This window comes from Microcebus murinus, chromosome 9 (assembly GCF_040939455.1).
Source record: "Microcebus murinus isolate Inina chromosome 9, M.murinus_Inina_mat1.0, whole genome shotgun sequence".
In the NCBI taxonomy this organism is placed as follows: Eukaryota; Metazoa; Chordata; class Mammalia; order Primates; family Cheirogaleidae; genus Microcebus; species Microcebus murinus.
In genome coordinates this window covers 46,878,030-46,894,127 of record NC_134112.1, presented here as the reverse complement: position 1 = coordinate 46,894,127, position 16,098 = coordinate 46,878,030, and the positions used below count along the sequence as shown (strand labels likewise).

The 16,098-nt window shown below is 35.2% G+C and overlaps 1 protein-coding gene across 1 annotated transcript in view; it reads right to left on the bottom strand.

Moving 5' to 3' along the window:
* Positions 1–16,098, bottom strand: part of KRIT1 (KRIT1 ankyrin repeat containing) — a 41,771-nt gene that overhangs the window by 25,263 nt on the left and 410 nt on the right. The window contains exons 2-9 of the mRNA XM_012779624.3: positions 15,590–16,034; positions 11,780–11,910; positions 10,707–10,866; positions 7,353–7,445; positions 6,086–6,215; positions 5,002–5,245; positions 4,737–4,852; positions 4,372–4,515 (exon numbers count right to left, since the gene is read on the bottom strand). Coding sequence (XP_012635078.1) covers positions 4,372–4,515; positions 4,737–4,852; positions 5,002–5,245; positions 6,086–6,215; positions 7,353–7,445; positions 10,707–10,866; positions 11,780–11,881 — 989 coding nt within the window. The 5' untranslated portion in view covers positions 11,882–11,910; positions 15,590–16,034. The remainder of the gene's footprint in view (positions 1–4,371; positions 4,516–4,736; positions 4,853–5,001; positions 5,246–6,085; positions 6,216–7,352; positions 7,446–10,706; positions 10,867–11,779; positions 11,911–15,589; positions 16,035–16,098) is intronic.

Below are 16,098 nucleotides of genomic sequence, written 5' to 3'. Positions count from 1 at the left end.
CACAAAGTGCTGGGATTACATGTGCGAGCCACTGTACCCAGCCCCAGGTACTTTCTTATATAATTACATAATATAGGCCAGGCACGGTGGCTCACGCCTGTAATCCTAGCATCTGGGAGGCCAAGGCAGGAGGATTGCTTGAGGTCAGGAGTTCAAGACCAGCCTAAGCAAGGGCGATACCCTATCTCTACCAAAAAAATAGAAAGAAATTAGCTGAACTAAAAATATATGCAAAAAAATTAGCTGGGCATGGTGGCACATGACTGTAGTTCCAGCTACTCGGAAGGCTGAGACAGAAGGATCACTTGAGCCCAAGAGTTTGACATTGCTGTGAGCTGGGCTGATGCCACGGCACCCTAGCCCGGGCAACAGGGTGAAACTCTGTCTCAAAAACAAAATAAAAATAAAAATAAAATAATTACTTAATATAATCTTCACATCAACATATGAGGTAGGCAGAGACATTTTTATTACACAGATGAGAAAAATGTAAGGACCCAGTTAACTAACTTGCTCTAGGTCTCACTGTTACTAGACAGAATCAGAATCTGATTTTGTGAATCTTAGTACAGTAGTTTCTGTACTATGCCACATGCTTGGATCACAGGATGGAGGCCAGTATTTCAATAATAATGATGATAAGGTAACAATATCTTGCATTTACACTGACCTTCATTATAACTTTATTATTACCTTTCAACTCCAGTGGTGATCAACAGTATTAAATGCTGCAGAGCAGGGAAAGAGATTAAAAACTCAGAAAAGGTTAAGAAGATTTATGAACAGTGAAAAAAGGGAAGGCAGACTGTAGCCCATTCACCTTTGAAGTTTAGCCATGAAAGGAAGGAAAGAAACAGAATAGTAGCTAGAAGCAGCAGCAGGTTCAAATTAAGATTCCTGGTCCGGCGAGGCGGCTCATGCCTGTAATCCTAGCACTCTGGGAGGCCAAGGTGGGTGGATCGCTCAAGGTCAGGAGTTCGAAACCAGCCTGAGCAAGAGCGAGACCCCATCTCTACTAAAACTAGAAAGAAATAAGAAATTAATTGGCCAACTAAAAATATATACAAAAAATTAGCCCGGCATGGTGGCATATGCCTGTGCCCCTGCTACCCAGGAGGCTAAGACAGGAAGATTGCTTGAGCCTAGGAGTTTGAGGTTGCTATGAGCTAGGCTGATGCCACAGCACTCTAACCTGGGCAACAGAGTGAGACTCTGACTCAATAAAACAAAAAAAAAAAGATTCCTTTCAAGGAGGGAGAGAACCACGCATGTATATAGAGAAGAACGAAAGTGTGGAAAAGGAAGGAGTGAATTTAATGGGGAACAGGAAGGATTTTTACATATACACCCTATGATACAGGAGAGAGATGTGAACAAAAACTGATTAGCAATGGAAAAGGACATTTCTAATGACTTCAATTTTCTTTAAAATATGGGTAAAGACAGTAACAGAGGGTTATGAAAGTAGAAAAAAATAAAGTAATGGAAGTTTACATATTTGAGAGTAGAAAGGTGTAGAATAGCTTGTAGGGTAGGACTAACAGGCTGACAGAATGAGTGAAATATAGAAAGTATAGACAACTAAGCTATAGTGAAGGCCCAAATGTAATCAGAGAGAATAATTTGTAGGGAGCCAAATCATCACAGTCTTAAAAACACTCTCTAGTAATGATATGAAGCCTAAAAGTACTATCAAACAAAGAAGACACCGATTTGATTAAAAATAGAGGGACTAGCATAGGGGAACAGGAAGATAATGAGGTGAGAGAACACAGGATGTCAGTGAGACATTTTCTGAGTGGCTGACAAGTTTTCCATGTGGGGTAAAAGCCAACTTAAATAGTTTCGGAAAATGGTGATTCTAGAAAGTAAAGAATAGTTTTTAGGTGTCTGGTTACCAAATTGGAAATGTTAAAAACTTAGAGAAATCCTAGGAGTGATCTAATTCAATGGTCCTCAACAAGCTATCCAGAAACTCACGAAGAGCCTTGAAAATTTTTTAGGGTTTCCTCCAATTAAACATATTTTCATAATAATGCTAAGATAGCTGGGCGTGGTGGCTCACGCCTGTAATCCTAGCACTCTGGGAGGCCGAGGCAGGCGGATTGCTGGAGGTCAGGAGTTCGAAACCAGCCTGAGCGAGACCCTGTCTCTATTAAAAATAGAAAGAAATTAATTGACCAACTAAAAATTTATATACAAAAAATTAGCCGGGCATGGTGGTGCATGCCTGTAGTCCCAGCTACTTGGGAGGCTGAGGCAGGAGGATCGCTTGAGCCCAGAAGATTGAGGTTGCTGTGAGCTAGGCTGACACCACGGCACTCACTCTAGCCTGGGCAACAAAGTGAGACTCTGTCTCAAAAAAAAAAAATAAATAAATAAAAATAATGCTAAGATATTATTTACTCTTTTCACTCTCATTTTCTTATAAGTGTAGCAGTTTCTAGAAGCTATGTGTGTGATATTGCAACAGACTGAAAGCAGAAGCTGATGTGAGAATCCAGTTATCTTATATTAAGCTAGACATTTGTAAGAATGTAAAACAATGCCACTCTTCTCATTAATTTTATTTTAGAAAATATATTTTTTCATACAATTATGTTAATATACATGTTTATTGTTATTTTTAAGCTATCTGGGATCTTGTATTAATAACTTTTAAGAGTAAAAGGGGGTACTGAGATCAAAAAGTTTAAGAACCACTGATCTAATCAACACCCCCATTTTAAAGTGTGAGAACAGACCAAGAGGGGTAAAACACCTTATCTAATCTTGTAAGACAGGACCAAACTCCAGTCTCTTGAGTGCAACAGCCCAGTGTCCTCTCCTAAATCTCTGTAGCAATTAATGAAAACGAATACATTTCTAAGATAAAGTAATTTAAGCTCTTTGCAAAATAGTTAAATCATTCTTTATTCAAATTCCCATCAAGCACATGATGCACCTGATTAAAAGTACTGCAAGGTGATCCATACTACTCCTGTTATATTACATTTAATTATTTCCACCTGACAGAAAATTAATTTTATCAAAAGATAAAACTCTTTTCCTTGGTATACTCAAGTAACAAAAATTTGCTATTAAAATATTATATATTAATGAATTTTAGATGTAGGCATCAAGATCTTTGCATTTTTACAATACTTACTCATAAAAGCCAACATTTATTGAGAGCTTATGTGCTCTCAAAACACCTTATTTTGGCCGGGCGTGGTGGCTCACGCCTGTAATCCTAGCACTTTGGGAGGCCGAGGCGGGCGGATTGCTCAAGGTCAGGAGTTCAAAACCAGCCTGAGCGAGACCCCGTCTCTACCAAAAATAGAAAGAAATTAATTGACCAACTAAAAATATATATACAAAAAATTAGCCGGGCATGGTGGCGCATGCCTGTAGTCCCAGCTACTCGGGAGGCTGAGGCAGTAGGATCGCTGAGCCCCGGAGATTGAGGTTGCTGTGAGCCAGGCTGACGCCACAGCACTCACTCTAGCCTGGGCAACAAAGTGAGACTCTGTCTCAAAAAAAAAAAAAAAAAAAAACACCTTATTTGTATCTTGTCTTTTAATCTTAGAGAAGGGACCATTTTTAAGCCTATCAGCTAAGACACTGTGGCAATTACTTTTGCCAGCAGTAATTATGTGGCACTTCTTATATTAGCCAAGGAAGTTCACTTTAAACAATAATTCAAAAGTAACTTTTCCATAGAAACAATGGTAAAAAACTTCATTATGTCCTTTCTAGAGGATGGGCTAAGCGAATAGTTAACTACCACTCAGAACACTAAGTCAGCCCAGCTGAGGGAGAAAATTATGTGAGAAGAGTAACAGAGCAAGGGCTACATTGGGCAACTAGTGGAAAGAGCTAACCCCAATCCTGTCCCAACTCTCACATCTAAAAAATATGGAAGCCTGTGATTCTAATGAAGGCTTTTGGAGGCTTCTTGATACCACAGCTTCCCTAAGAGCTAAAGGAATACTTTCCTAACATGATTAAGGTCAAATCGTAAGTAGTTAACACATGCAAATTTTACAGTAAGGATAAATTAACATAATAACATAACCCCATTAGAAAACAAAAGAAACTGCAAGGGTGAATAAGGGACCCTATGCTCTGCAATGACATTTACTAGTCATTAACTATTCTGGGCCTGGCAATGCCTAAGAACACTACTGATAGTACTTTTCCCATGAGGCAGACCTTCCAATTTTGAACAGTGGCACAAACAGAGTAATCAAAGATCAAAACAGATGGCTCATAGAGCAAACATGACACAGAAAAAGTGTCTGAAATGAGAACAGTTCTGAAAAGAAGCACTAACATTTCTAACTAAGAATTTATTCTTTCGAAAAAGAAAAAAATAAGTAAGCCATTTACCAGCACGCATAATGAATGGGTGCCCAGTGGTCACTGTCTAATTGGTTGACTGAAAATCTTTCATTGAGAAGACGGCTTAGTAATTCTGAATCTCCTTCACAGGCACTTCGGTGGAGAGGAAAATCATCTACCCACTGTCGTTCTCTAATCATTAAAAAGAAATTAAAAAAAAACCAGAAAGAGTATTGTTAAAATTCAAATGGTTTCAAAATAAATGTGACACATCTATGAAAGCTGTATATCACTGAACAGATGCAAACTAATGATTATACTGCATACTAATTGCATATATAATTTTAAACACTATTTTAACATTAGTATGTAAGTTTTAAAAAAAGCAATGTGGAGTAAAACCAAAATAGTACTTGTCTTCTGTGACACTGCTCATGCTTCTCTGCCATTTTTCCTGTTTTGGAATTTGGATTTTTGAATAGTCTGGCGCTCCTAGACCAAAGTATGGATTTATTACCACTTTATCTACCTAGAAAGGGAAAACAACAACAAAAATCCCTTAAGAACTTCATTATCTTAATGTTTACAATTAATAACAGATGTATTTAACTCAGGAAAAAAATTAAACTTGAGATAAAATGTCTTTTAAATTAGAGCCAAAATTCATTCATCTCTTACCCGGTTTGTATATTGAAGATCAGATCCAAACAAAGGGTTGTAAATACAGGTATCTGCTTTTTCTAGGGCTAACATTTTACTCTTTATTTCTAGTGCACTATAGCCCATATGTAGTGAGTTTTCTGTCTGACCCGATTCAGTAGCATATGCAGGGTTTATGACATTAGTTTTTATCCGCTCAAGAGGAGAAGGTCGGAATAAAGCTGGAATAAAGTAAGACTGTGCATGACGTTCATCTAACCACCTGGCAAAATAAAATTTAAAAGAGGTAGTATAATAGACGTACCTGTTCCAAAAGTAAAGATATAAAAGGCAGACTATCCATCTCTGATATGTGATACTTTCTAATATTACCTTCAGATTTTTATAACTTTAATCAGTGTTGCTTAAATACTTCATTTATTATTATTTATTTTTTATATAGTGAATCAATTTTTAAAGTTTTAACAATTTTTTAAATTGACGCATAATAGATGTACACAGTTTCATGGTACATGTAATAATTTAATATAATATAATATACTATATTCATATAATTTGTAAAGTTCAAATAATTTGTAATATGTAAAGTTCATATAATTTGTAAAGATCAAATCAGTGTACAAGTACTTTATTATTAATAAAAATTTTGTTAATGGAGACAGCAAACAATTTTTAAAAATGTATATGTCATTATAATAAAAACTTCTTTCAAAACACATGAAGTACTTTAAATATTTAAACCACTGAGATGTAGGCAACATCAGCACTATTGTTACAGAAAGACAAACGCATGATAGATAAAATGACTTTTTTACTGATAAGAGTAACAATACTAAATTTAGTTTTGTAATAAGGCAATCTTAATTATTAAGCCAGGACGGAGTTCATCATTTCTAAAGAATAAAATTAACATGCTGTAAACAGAGCAGGACAATCCTGACTTGGGGGTTTTTCATTTTTAAATTATAATTTAAAAACTTACCATTTCTTAATACATGTATTATTATTATTTTTTCCAAAAGTATCTGTGTCTATCAGAACTAATTTCTACTATAAACATGTATTTGATTAATTAAAAAATATTTGTAATGGCATTTCTTACTTATCCAAGGCTATTAACATCCTTGCTGTGAGTGTAGCAAAGTGAGTACTGGATTCACTACAGACTCGCATAATATCTTGTAAGCAGTAAAAAATTGGGCATCCTGGAGTATATGTATATTTAGTATTATCTGAAAAAAAAAGGAAGAATTATGCCATCATATAAAAGGTTTACACCTACATGCTTTACATTTAAAAATATACAATATGTCAAAAAAATTAAAACTTAAGTAAAATATAAATTATTCTAGATTTGGAATTAGAAGGCCTGGATTCAAGTGATGGTTAGTTGGGTGACCTTGTCTACTTGGGTGAATGAAGCATTCAGAATCTTAGAGGACTACAAAAATTATTTTCTCTTTTTCTTCTTCAACAATGTTGTAAAACTTATTAAAAAATTTCCAACAACATTTAAAATACTGAGTTTTCTAATCTAAATATGCTTGGAAAAATATTTTTGGAATGCTAGGGCTGACTAGTAAAGTATGTGTAAGTACTATACAGCAGCAGGCTGATAGCATGTTCACAGTGGGTAATTAATACAATGTATCATCAGTATTATTACTATCTTATATGACACCGGTACTCTATAGTTTCCAAAGTGATTTCATATTTAATACCTCACCAAATTTTTCCAGCACTATGAACCAAGTGGGGGCAGGTGACATTATTGTATGTATCTTAAAAATAAAGAATTAAAGATTAAACAGGAGATTTGCCCAAGGTCAAAAAATTGGTGGGCTGCAAGGTCAGCACTGAAACTCAGGATGTTTTTTATTATTCTAGGATGTCAAAGGCTCAAATTAAATTTTCACAGTAGATCTACATTCTTTAAATATTACCAACAGTGTTGGGCAGAGTATTTTAGAACTAATATTGACCCTTTCTTGTCCCCAATACAAGACATGTTCTAATCATAATCTAATTTTCCAGAATACTTAAATATCAATTTCTATTCTATCTATAGCATATCCTTTGAAAAAAAATTCCTTAGTGTAATCTGAGCACTTTTAATTTCAATCATGCCTTCCCTCCTTTTCTTTATCCTACTTTTAAAACTGAAACAGATTACTGCTAAACCAAGAACCTTGTATATTACTCTGAAATCAAAACTTTTTTAGTAACAAATTTCCCTTCTTCTATTAATCTTAAAACATGTATTTTGTATTACTATAGCAGTAACTATGAATGCAAATTCCTAAGTTCCTCAACAGACTTTCACTTAGCACCTTAAGTACACAAAGATTTAAGACAAATTTAGACTTTACCTTTGACAACTGATGGAACAATAAATAATGCTGCTTCTCTGCCCACCTTCTCTCCATCCAGAGGAAATTTTTTCATTAGTACCACTCGTTTTCCTAATCAATTTTTAAAAAGTCAGCAAAGATAAAAATAAATAGGCTTTTAAATTTTATAAATTACTTTGAGATTTAGGAAACAGATATTTTAAAAGGCAGCATTAAGAGGAACTGAACTACTTAAACAGTCAATTTTATTATATGCACTAATAAAAACTGATAATACTGATAATAATGCAAAATCATTCTGTAGACAATTGACTTGCAGATTTAGGTCCTGGTCTTGACTCAATAGAAGAGAAGGCATACATTTCCTCACTTAGCTAGGATATAGATGGTAAAAATTTTATTACATTCTGAATGTATTTACTACATTCTGGTATGTGTAAGTTTTTCCAGTCTTAATGTTTAGTGACTCTTTATTTAACATGCAACCTCCATCCTCAATTTCAGTTTTTATTAAAATCTGATTGTAACCACCATTTTTAGTCTGTTATTCCTGAATTGGCAATAAGGGGGCTACAAATAACATCCTACAAGTCTTAACCCCTCATCCTCTAGAAACATTTGCCCTGATATTTATCAACCCTTCCAATCTCATCCCAAGAAACAGAAACTTGTTCCTAACCCAGGTAGGAATGCCTAGCTGGCAGGTAGAATGCCTTCTGTGGACAGATAGATAACATAAGATTTCAAATAGCTTCATTTATTCACAAAATATTGGAATGACTATTTGTGATTATTAAGGCCTATTATATGATAGCCCCCAATTAATGTATAAAATGGACACTTGTATAAAATTTAAATGTCAGACACAGAATACCATTCTAATAAATTTCAGAGGCACGATTTCTTTAATCCAACTTGAGGTCTTATCCTCACTTAATTTTTCTTGCCTTGCTGTTCCTCCAAATCCAGTTCTGATCCATTGTTTAATTGCCTACTTTGCAAATTATGTATGTAACTATGAGATCTGTTGTAAACAACAACAAAAAAGCACTGACTACAAATTGGGAGATGAGAGTTCTAGTCCTAATTCTCTACTACTGGCAATATGTTCTTAGCAGGTGACAACCTATGTCTGCATTTCCATTTTACAGATGTGAAAATGACCTCATACCAACTCACAGGACCAATTTAAGAATTTCATGAATAAGTAAGTGTGATAGTGCTTTGTAAACTATATATAGCACTGTACAAAAATGTGAAGCATAACTACTGCTACTATAGTCATTTGTGATTTTTCACATGATATTTATGTAAGGAATCATATTATTATAAAAATATTTCATAGTTTTAGAAAAACTCAATTAAATAGGTATGGCATAACTTCTCTATTTTATCTTATTAAAAGCTGCCTGAGGCTGGGTGCGGTGGCTCATGCCTGTAATCCTAGCACTCTGGGAGGCCAAGGTGGGCAGATTGTTCAAGGTCAGGAGTTGGAAGCCAGCCTGAGCAAGAGCAAGACCCTATCTCTACTAAAAATAGAAAGAAATTAATTGGCCAACTAAAAATATATAGAAAAAAGTAGCTAGGCATGGTGGTGCATGCCTGTAGCTCCAGCTACTCAGGAAGCTGAGGCAGGAGGATGGCTTGACCTCAGGAGTTTGAGGTTGCTGTGAGCTAGGCTGACACCACGGCACTCTAGCCCAGGCAACAGAGCGAGACTCTGTCTTAAACAAACAAACAAAAATTGCCTGAAAATATATTAGTACAGTTTACTATCTAAGTACACAGGACAAAATTGTACTAGACATGTTTCAGGGTGCCTGTCTACTCATTATTCATAAGAGAAACTACCCAGCCCTTTAGGCCAGGGACAATTTTGTTAATACTGATATCTCTTCCATATCCCTTCTGGGTGAATGGACCTAGTGGCAGAGTTTGGTTAATTAACAGCAAATTATGACTTGTCTATTTCAGCTCAAATATGTGATGGGTGCTAATCAGATTTCTGTCTCAGAGATTTGGCCTCAGTATAGATAACTGTAACAATGTGGCGACAGTGGAATAAGTTTGGGTGAAAATTTAACATAGAAGTCCAAGACTGAGGTAGAAAAGACTGGCAAATTTGTGGCATCCAAAAAGTCTTTCATCTGCCCTGATTACACAAAAGGACAGTTCCCTCAAACCCTGTCTCCCAATTATTATTATTTTTTTAGCTAAGATTGGTTTCCTGATCATTTTATTAAAAAGTGAATATGATAATTAGGGAAAAGGGATTCTCTTTGTGAGACTAAGAATGTATATCAAAGATCTGTAAATTTATGTAGGAACTTCTTATAATCCTGAGTGACAATGCTTATAGTCCCAATTTACAAAAACCCTTCAGGCCCTACAGAGGGAAGTAACCTATTGAGGACCTAAAATATAGTGAATGGTATCCCTAAAAGTTATGAAACACAGGCTTACAGTTCAGTTATATATCTCTAGAGAACAAATATCTAAAATAATAAATAAAACTACAGGATTTGGCTATATCTCTGCAACAAAAACGGTTGGTTTACTGAAACAGATAAAATGGACAATTGATTTCTATAAAGATGTACAAAGAGAAAAAAATGCTCTGAATATGCTTTGAAAAACCAAAAGTAGGCACAGAGAGGTACTATTTTCCACACTAACAACCATTTTCCACTGCTGTTTGAATCAGTCCTACCTTTTAAATTATAGTGCATAAATCTTGGACATAGTTTATAGTTTCTGTATCTTTTGACTGCTATCTCCTACAGCCTGAGAAAATGATTCATTTTTAATCACTTACAAAGTGATTAAATATCTTAAGTGGGGGACTCAAGCTTTCAGAGTTAAAATTTCTACAATTCAGTTTGGCTCTTTGAAAAGGGTCTTCTTCCTATAACCAAATAGGAAGAAAACCTGTGCTACCTGGTAATTTATAGGACTTTCACTAATCCATGAATGTTAACTCTTACCTCTACCTCATGGAAAGAGGTCCTGAAGTAGAGAAATAGTAATAGTAGTTCAAAGATACTTATATAGGAAACTATACTTCTAACAAAAATAATTTGTACTCTCTTTTAGTTTTCAAACCACCCCTTCATTTCTTCTCTATTGAATCACTAGCAGTGTAATTTCTTCTAACACTTTTTAACTTTTAAATAATTATAGTCAATTTATACCTTAAAGGGGTTTGGCTGTACCTTAAAAAAAAACCAAAAACCTCTGAGTCTTTTCCAAGTTTTTTAAATGTAAAGGAATATAAAAAGAAATTGTTTTAATATATTTTTTAAAATATCTTTTTCTGTAAGTATTTACAGCAAACTATGTTTAAAAAAAAAGAAAGAAAGAAAAGTTTTCTACCTCTGATACCCTGGTTTGCAGGAGAAATTGGTTTGGTGGTTTCTACTACATAATCCAATATGCCTTGTGTTATTTCACTGTTGCCTTGAAGTTTAGTTTCCAACAAAACTTTCTTTCTCTTTTTCTTCTGTCCTTCAATGGGAACTTCATGCAACAAAATCTTAGATGAGAAAAATGACATAAAGAGAAAGTTTAAAATAAAATTTACTTGTCCTGGAATACTTCAATAAGCTAGCAGTCTTTCTCAACTCTAGCTGCATATTAGAATAACTTGCAAAACTTTAAAACAGTACCAATGCTGAGCCCCATCTCACATCTATTAAATCAGAATATCTGGGGCTTATAGTCCAGGTTTTTGCAGTTTTAAAAGTTCTTTAGGTAATTCTACAGTGCAGCCAGGATTGAGAAATGATAAACCAGAGCACTGCTGAAGCAGCAGCCTCCTAGGAACCCAGTGGTGCCCTTTAACAGGTTTCAGATAACCTTAGAAAGATTTGTTTAAGCAAAATGCTAAATAAATTAGTTAGGTTAGATTAGAAGTACTGCCATACTGCCTGGAATCTGTTGCATAGAAATGATAATAATTTGTTATATATATAATTTTGTCTCTATTACATGTATAGTAATATTTATAATACAATTTAAGACTATAGAGAAGTAACTTAATTGCTTAAAACTTAATTTTAGGTGAAAGATATTTTCAAATGAATTGCTAAAAATAGTTATTTGGGAAAGTAACCAAGAACAATGTTTAGATTGAAATTTTAAGTGAACTGACTTTTGTAGTGGTTTTTTAATTTTTGAGAGCCATTCCATAAATTGTACTAAAAGTGAAACCTATATATTGTAAAGAAAATACAAACAAGTAACTTTTAACCTCTAATAACCTGCCATGTCAATGAATAACAAATGGTAAAAATGCATGCAGCAGAAAAAGGAAACAGTAATGGGTAGAGATCTAGAATAATTAGCTTGTCAATAAAAATTTGCATGACATACTAAGGCTTTATATGTAAACGATAATACAGAATGACAGTCAATGGTAGAAATAAAATATTATTAAATTTTCTTACTTCATATGACTTAGCTCTGTATTCCCGAGAATTGAGACTAGCAGTATTCTTTGGACGAATAACAGCAACATATGCATCTTCTATGTTTTCTGGATTTCCCATTGCTTTATAAAATAAACAAACAAAAAGCCCTTGAAAGATAAAATGACAACAGGTGGCAAGGTAAAATATACAGTATTGCATCCTAACTTGTCAACTTTTATTTCCACACAATCACTTAAAAAAATAATTTAAAAAAATGAAATTTCTATCTTAGAATACATAGTACCTAAAATACAAGCCAGAGATGACTTTATCTTCACAACTGAACTACTCAAAACCTTAGTTTATAATTTAAGATTTCCTTATAGTTTTTTCCTTTCTGTTAAAGGTAACATTTTTAAAAATAGGGATACACATTTTTATAGGTGTTATACTACATAGCAAGAATCTGCCTATTGGACCTAAAAAGGTGATATCATTATAAAATATCTTGCAAAGTAAATGATGACTTGAAATAGTGATTCAGAATAATATACACTTACATTTTTCCATAGATTCCACAAGCAAATGTTAACAGTTTGGAAGCTGGAAATAGGTAGCTGTTTTATATCTATTGACATTCACTCCAGAATCTTTAGCAAGTTTAACTTTGTGATTAGACATATGGATGAGCTAAAATATAGCTTATAATTTTCTTAGGAGTTGCCTATCACAGAGCCAAAACCATTTGGTCAGTTGATAAAAGCTTTCTGATGATGATTTAGGAATCTTTTCTGTTTTTCTTATCAATTACCTAATCTACATTTTTTTCCCAAATATATTCACTCTGTGTTTGTGTGCACATATATATTTTCCCCTAATTTTAAGTCTCCACTGGGCAATTTCCAATAAGTAACTGAATTTCAACCACACTTGGCTATTTAATAGTTCTCTTTATTAAGGGTTACTAATTTTTCATGGTTAGACTAAAACACATCTCTTTGTATTTAATATCTTTCATCTACCTTTTTTTTAAAAAAAGATTCCTTTCATATACATGTCAGTAAATTTCTGACATCAAACAAAAAAAGAACATCAAACAAAAAAGAACATCAAACAAAGAGTTTCTTCCCTGGCCACGTTGAGATGAAATTTCTTCAGTGTTTTAATAGCCATTAGGCATTAAAATGAACTGTTCATATTTAATAAGTTTCTTACTGCTGCAAATCTCAAGAAAGACCATTTTCTTTTTTCTTTTTCTTTTTTTTTTTGAGACAGACTCTCACTTTGTTGCCCAGACTAGAGTGAGTGCTGTGGCATCAGCCAGGCTCACAGCAACCTCAATCTTCTGGGCTCAAGTGATCCTACTGCCTCAGCTTCCCGAGTAGCTGGGACTATAGGCATGCACCACCATGCCCAGCTAATATATTTTTTTTTTGGTATATATATTTTTAGTTGGACCATTAATTTCTTTCTGTGTTTAGTAGAGACGGGTCTCGCTCTTAATCAGGCTGGTTTCAAACTCCTGACCTTGAGTAATCCATCCACCTTGGCCTCCCAGAGTGCTATTGGATTACAGGCGTGAGCCACCGCGCCCTGCCAAGAGAGACCATTTTTAAGAAAAGGTATTGAATGTTATTTGAGAGGAGATAGAGTAATTTATTTTGTTTTCTCAACTGCAATTGAAAATGTCACTTTGGGGATGGGTGCGGTGGCCCATGCCTGTAATCCTAGCACTCTGGGAGGCCAAGGGGGGCGGATTGCCCGAGGTCAAGAGTTCGGAACCAGCCTGAGCAAGAGCGAGACCCGTCTCTATTATAAATAGAAACAAATTAATTGGCCAACTAATATATATAGAAAAAATTAGCCGGGCATGGTGGTGCAAGCCTGTAGTCCCAGCTACTTGGGAGGCTGAGGCAGTAGGATTGCTTGAGCCCAGGAGTTTGAGGTTGCTGTGAGCTAGGCTGACGCCATGGCACTCACTCTAGCCTGGGCAACAAAGTGAGACTCTGTCTCAAAAAAAAAAAAAGAAAATGTCACTTTGTCACTTTGGAACCTTTAGTTCATTTCGCTAAATAACAATTAAAAATTGTCTTAACTGTAAAATTGCCTTTAAAAGAAATTCTTTTAAAATCCAGTAACTTTTGGCATTTTACATAAACTTTAGCCTAAGATTACAACAACCATTAAAATTATTATGCAAAAATTTTATTTTAAATAAAATAATTTAATTAATTTTAAAATTTATTTTAAATTCTAAAATTTTTCATTTAATTTTTAAAAACTACAGATATTTCACTAGAGAAACTACAGTAAAACATTATGATGGAGACATTTCATTTGGTGAAGTTTTGAGGACATATCATTTATTCTCATTCTATACCTCATAGAATTTTTTTTCAGTTCAATTTTTTCATAAGATCATTCTTAAAACCCACTTCATGCAACACCATTCCTACACCATGTGAAAAGGATGAGACCTTTTTCTTCTCAGAATTTCTATTTAGCAATTTTTTTCACCTCAGATTAACAATGATTTCAAGATAATAAAACTTTGCAAATCATGAGATGTATGAATGCATCCTTAAAGACTGCAATCCCAAAAAGAAAGACATTGTATTGTGAATACACTATAATATACATGGCACAATTATAGAAAACGTTTTTCTTTTATTAAGCACCTAAAAGAGAAATTAAGTGATTCTTAGTCTTCTAAACACAATTTAAAGCAAATCAATTCCTGTCTCGGTCAACTCATGTTAAGAAAACATACTAGCAAAGTGCTTTATTTGTTAATACTCATCACTTCTCTAGATATTTAGTACTCCACAGAACTCCCAACTTTCAAAAGGTAAATCAACCTGATATGATTTTTAAAAGACTTAACTATGAGGGTTATAGTATTTGTTTTTTTAAACCATCCAATGCTACCATGCCCCCAAAAGATTCTTAAAATTGATTTTCAAGAAATATTCATACTTGATTATTGGAAATCTACATTCTTTCAGTGACATGAAAGAAGGAAACAGACTAAGGAAAGAAAACAAAAGCTACTAACAGGAAGATAAAACTGCTAAAGCAGAAACATACAAATGAATGGAAAAAAGCTAAAAATAATAGAGAAAGGAATAACTACAGTTTGCAATGTTTAGACTGAATTTTAGAGAGGGGTTCAAGTGACAAAAGTACAGGAAATACGAGGCATTTTGTTATATGGTTCACTCCATTCTGGAAAATGCTTAGGCATAAATGGTAATATACTGATTAAGTAACGAGGCCTTACGAAAGACGAGGTGGAAGCGGTTCTTAACTGGGAGGTGGTACTTACTTGGTATCATTTGAAAATAGGGCATTTCTGGTTGTCACCGTGGCTGGGGAAAGGGAGGTGTACAACCGCTATTTAGTGCCCAAGGGACAGGTTGTTAATATTCCTTTAGTAAGCTATACAAGTGTTTGCAAACAGAAACTGTAAAGACATACAGACTCTCCAAAAGAGTGTGAAAGGAATGAGGCTGAGATCCTGATTTAAGACAGCTAGATAAAAGACTTCTGGTGAAGCTAAAAACACCATGGGGGAAAAAGCAAATAAAACCAAAAAACCTTAAAAGGTGAAGAAAGGTGTAGATGGGAGGAGTTAGAACTGACAAGCTGTGAATCACTTTTTGTCCCTGAAATGACAAAAGTATGTAAACACTCCGCCTGGGAGGTTTTTTCCTCCGCCACCACCCATCCAAAGTCCACTACTGGGAAAAGTAAAACCCTCTTTTCTTTGCTCAGAGAGTTTCCACACAAAACGTGGCTTTGGCTTCTCTGCAACTATTTGTAAAAATAAATAAATAAACTCCTTGCCTGGAGCAACTAGATGTGGAGATGGCTCAGTCTCCCACCTCTGTGTTCTCTCGCTGGAGTCTGGATCTTGGTCCTCTTGTTTCCCCAAAGGAAACCGAGAGGCGCCCGTGCGGGCTGCCGGGTGCCTCTCCAGCCACTACATTCAACTCACTGGGTGGGACAGTCACCTGAGGGGGTGCCGTCATCGCTTTCTCATTCCTCCTTCCCTTCTGCCAGGCACAGCGGCCCGACCCAACTTCCTGTGACAGGAAAACCCTCGGTCGCCACCAGAAGCCGTCCGAAGGGTTCCGCTGCGCTCCCCACCCCGCGCACCGAGGGCTCAGGTCTCTGGAGTTGAAGAACCTCTTCCCCTCTGGCTCCTTATTGTCCTTCCCTCTCCTACCACCTCAGCACTATTGACCCCTCATTCTCTCCCAAAACTGTGGGCTCCCAGCTCTTCAAAGGCCTTAGATCTCCACCCCGCCGCTATCGCGGCAAGGAAATCGCTTCCGGGTTCACACCCCTAGCAG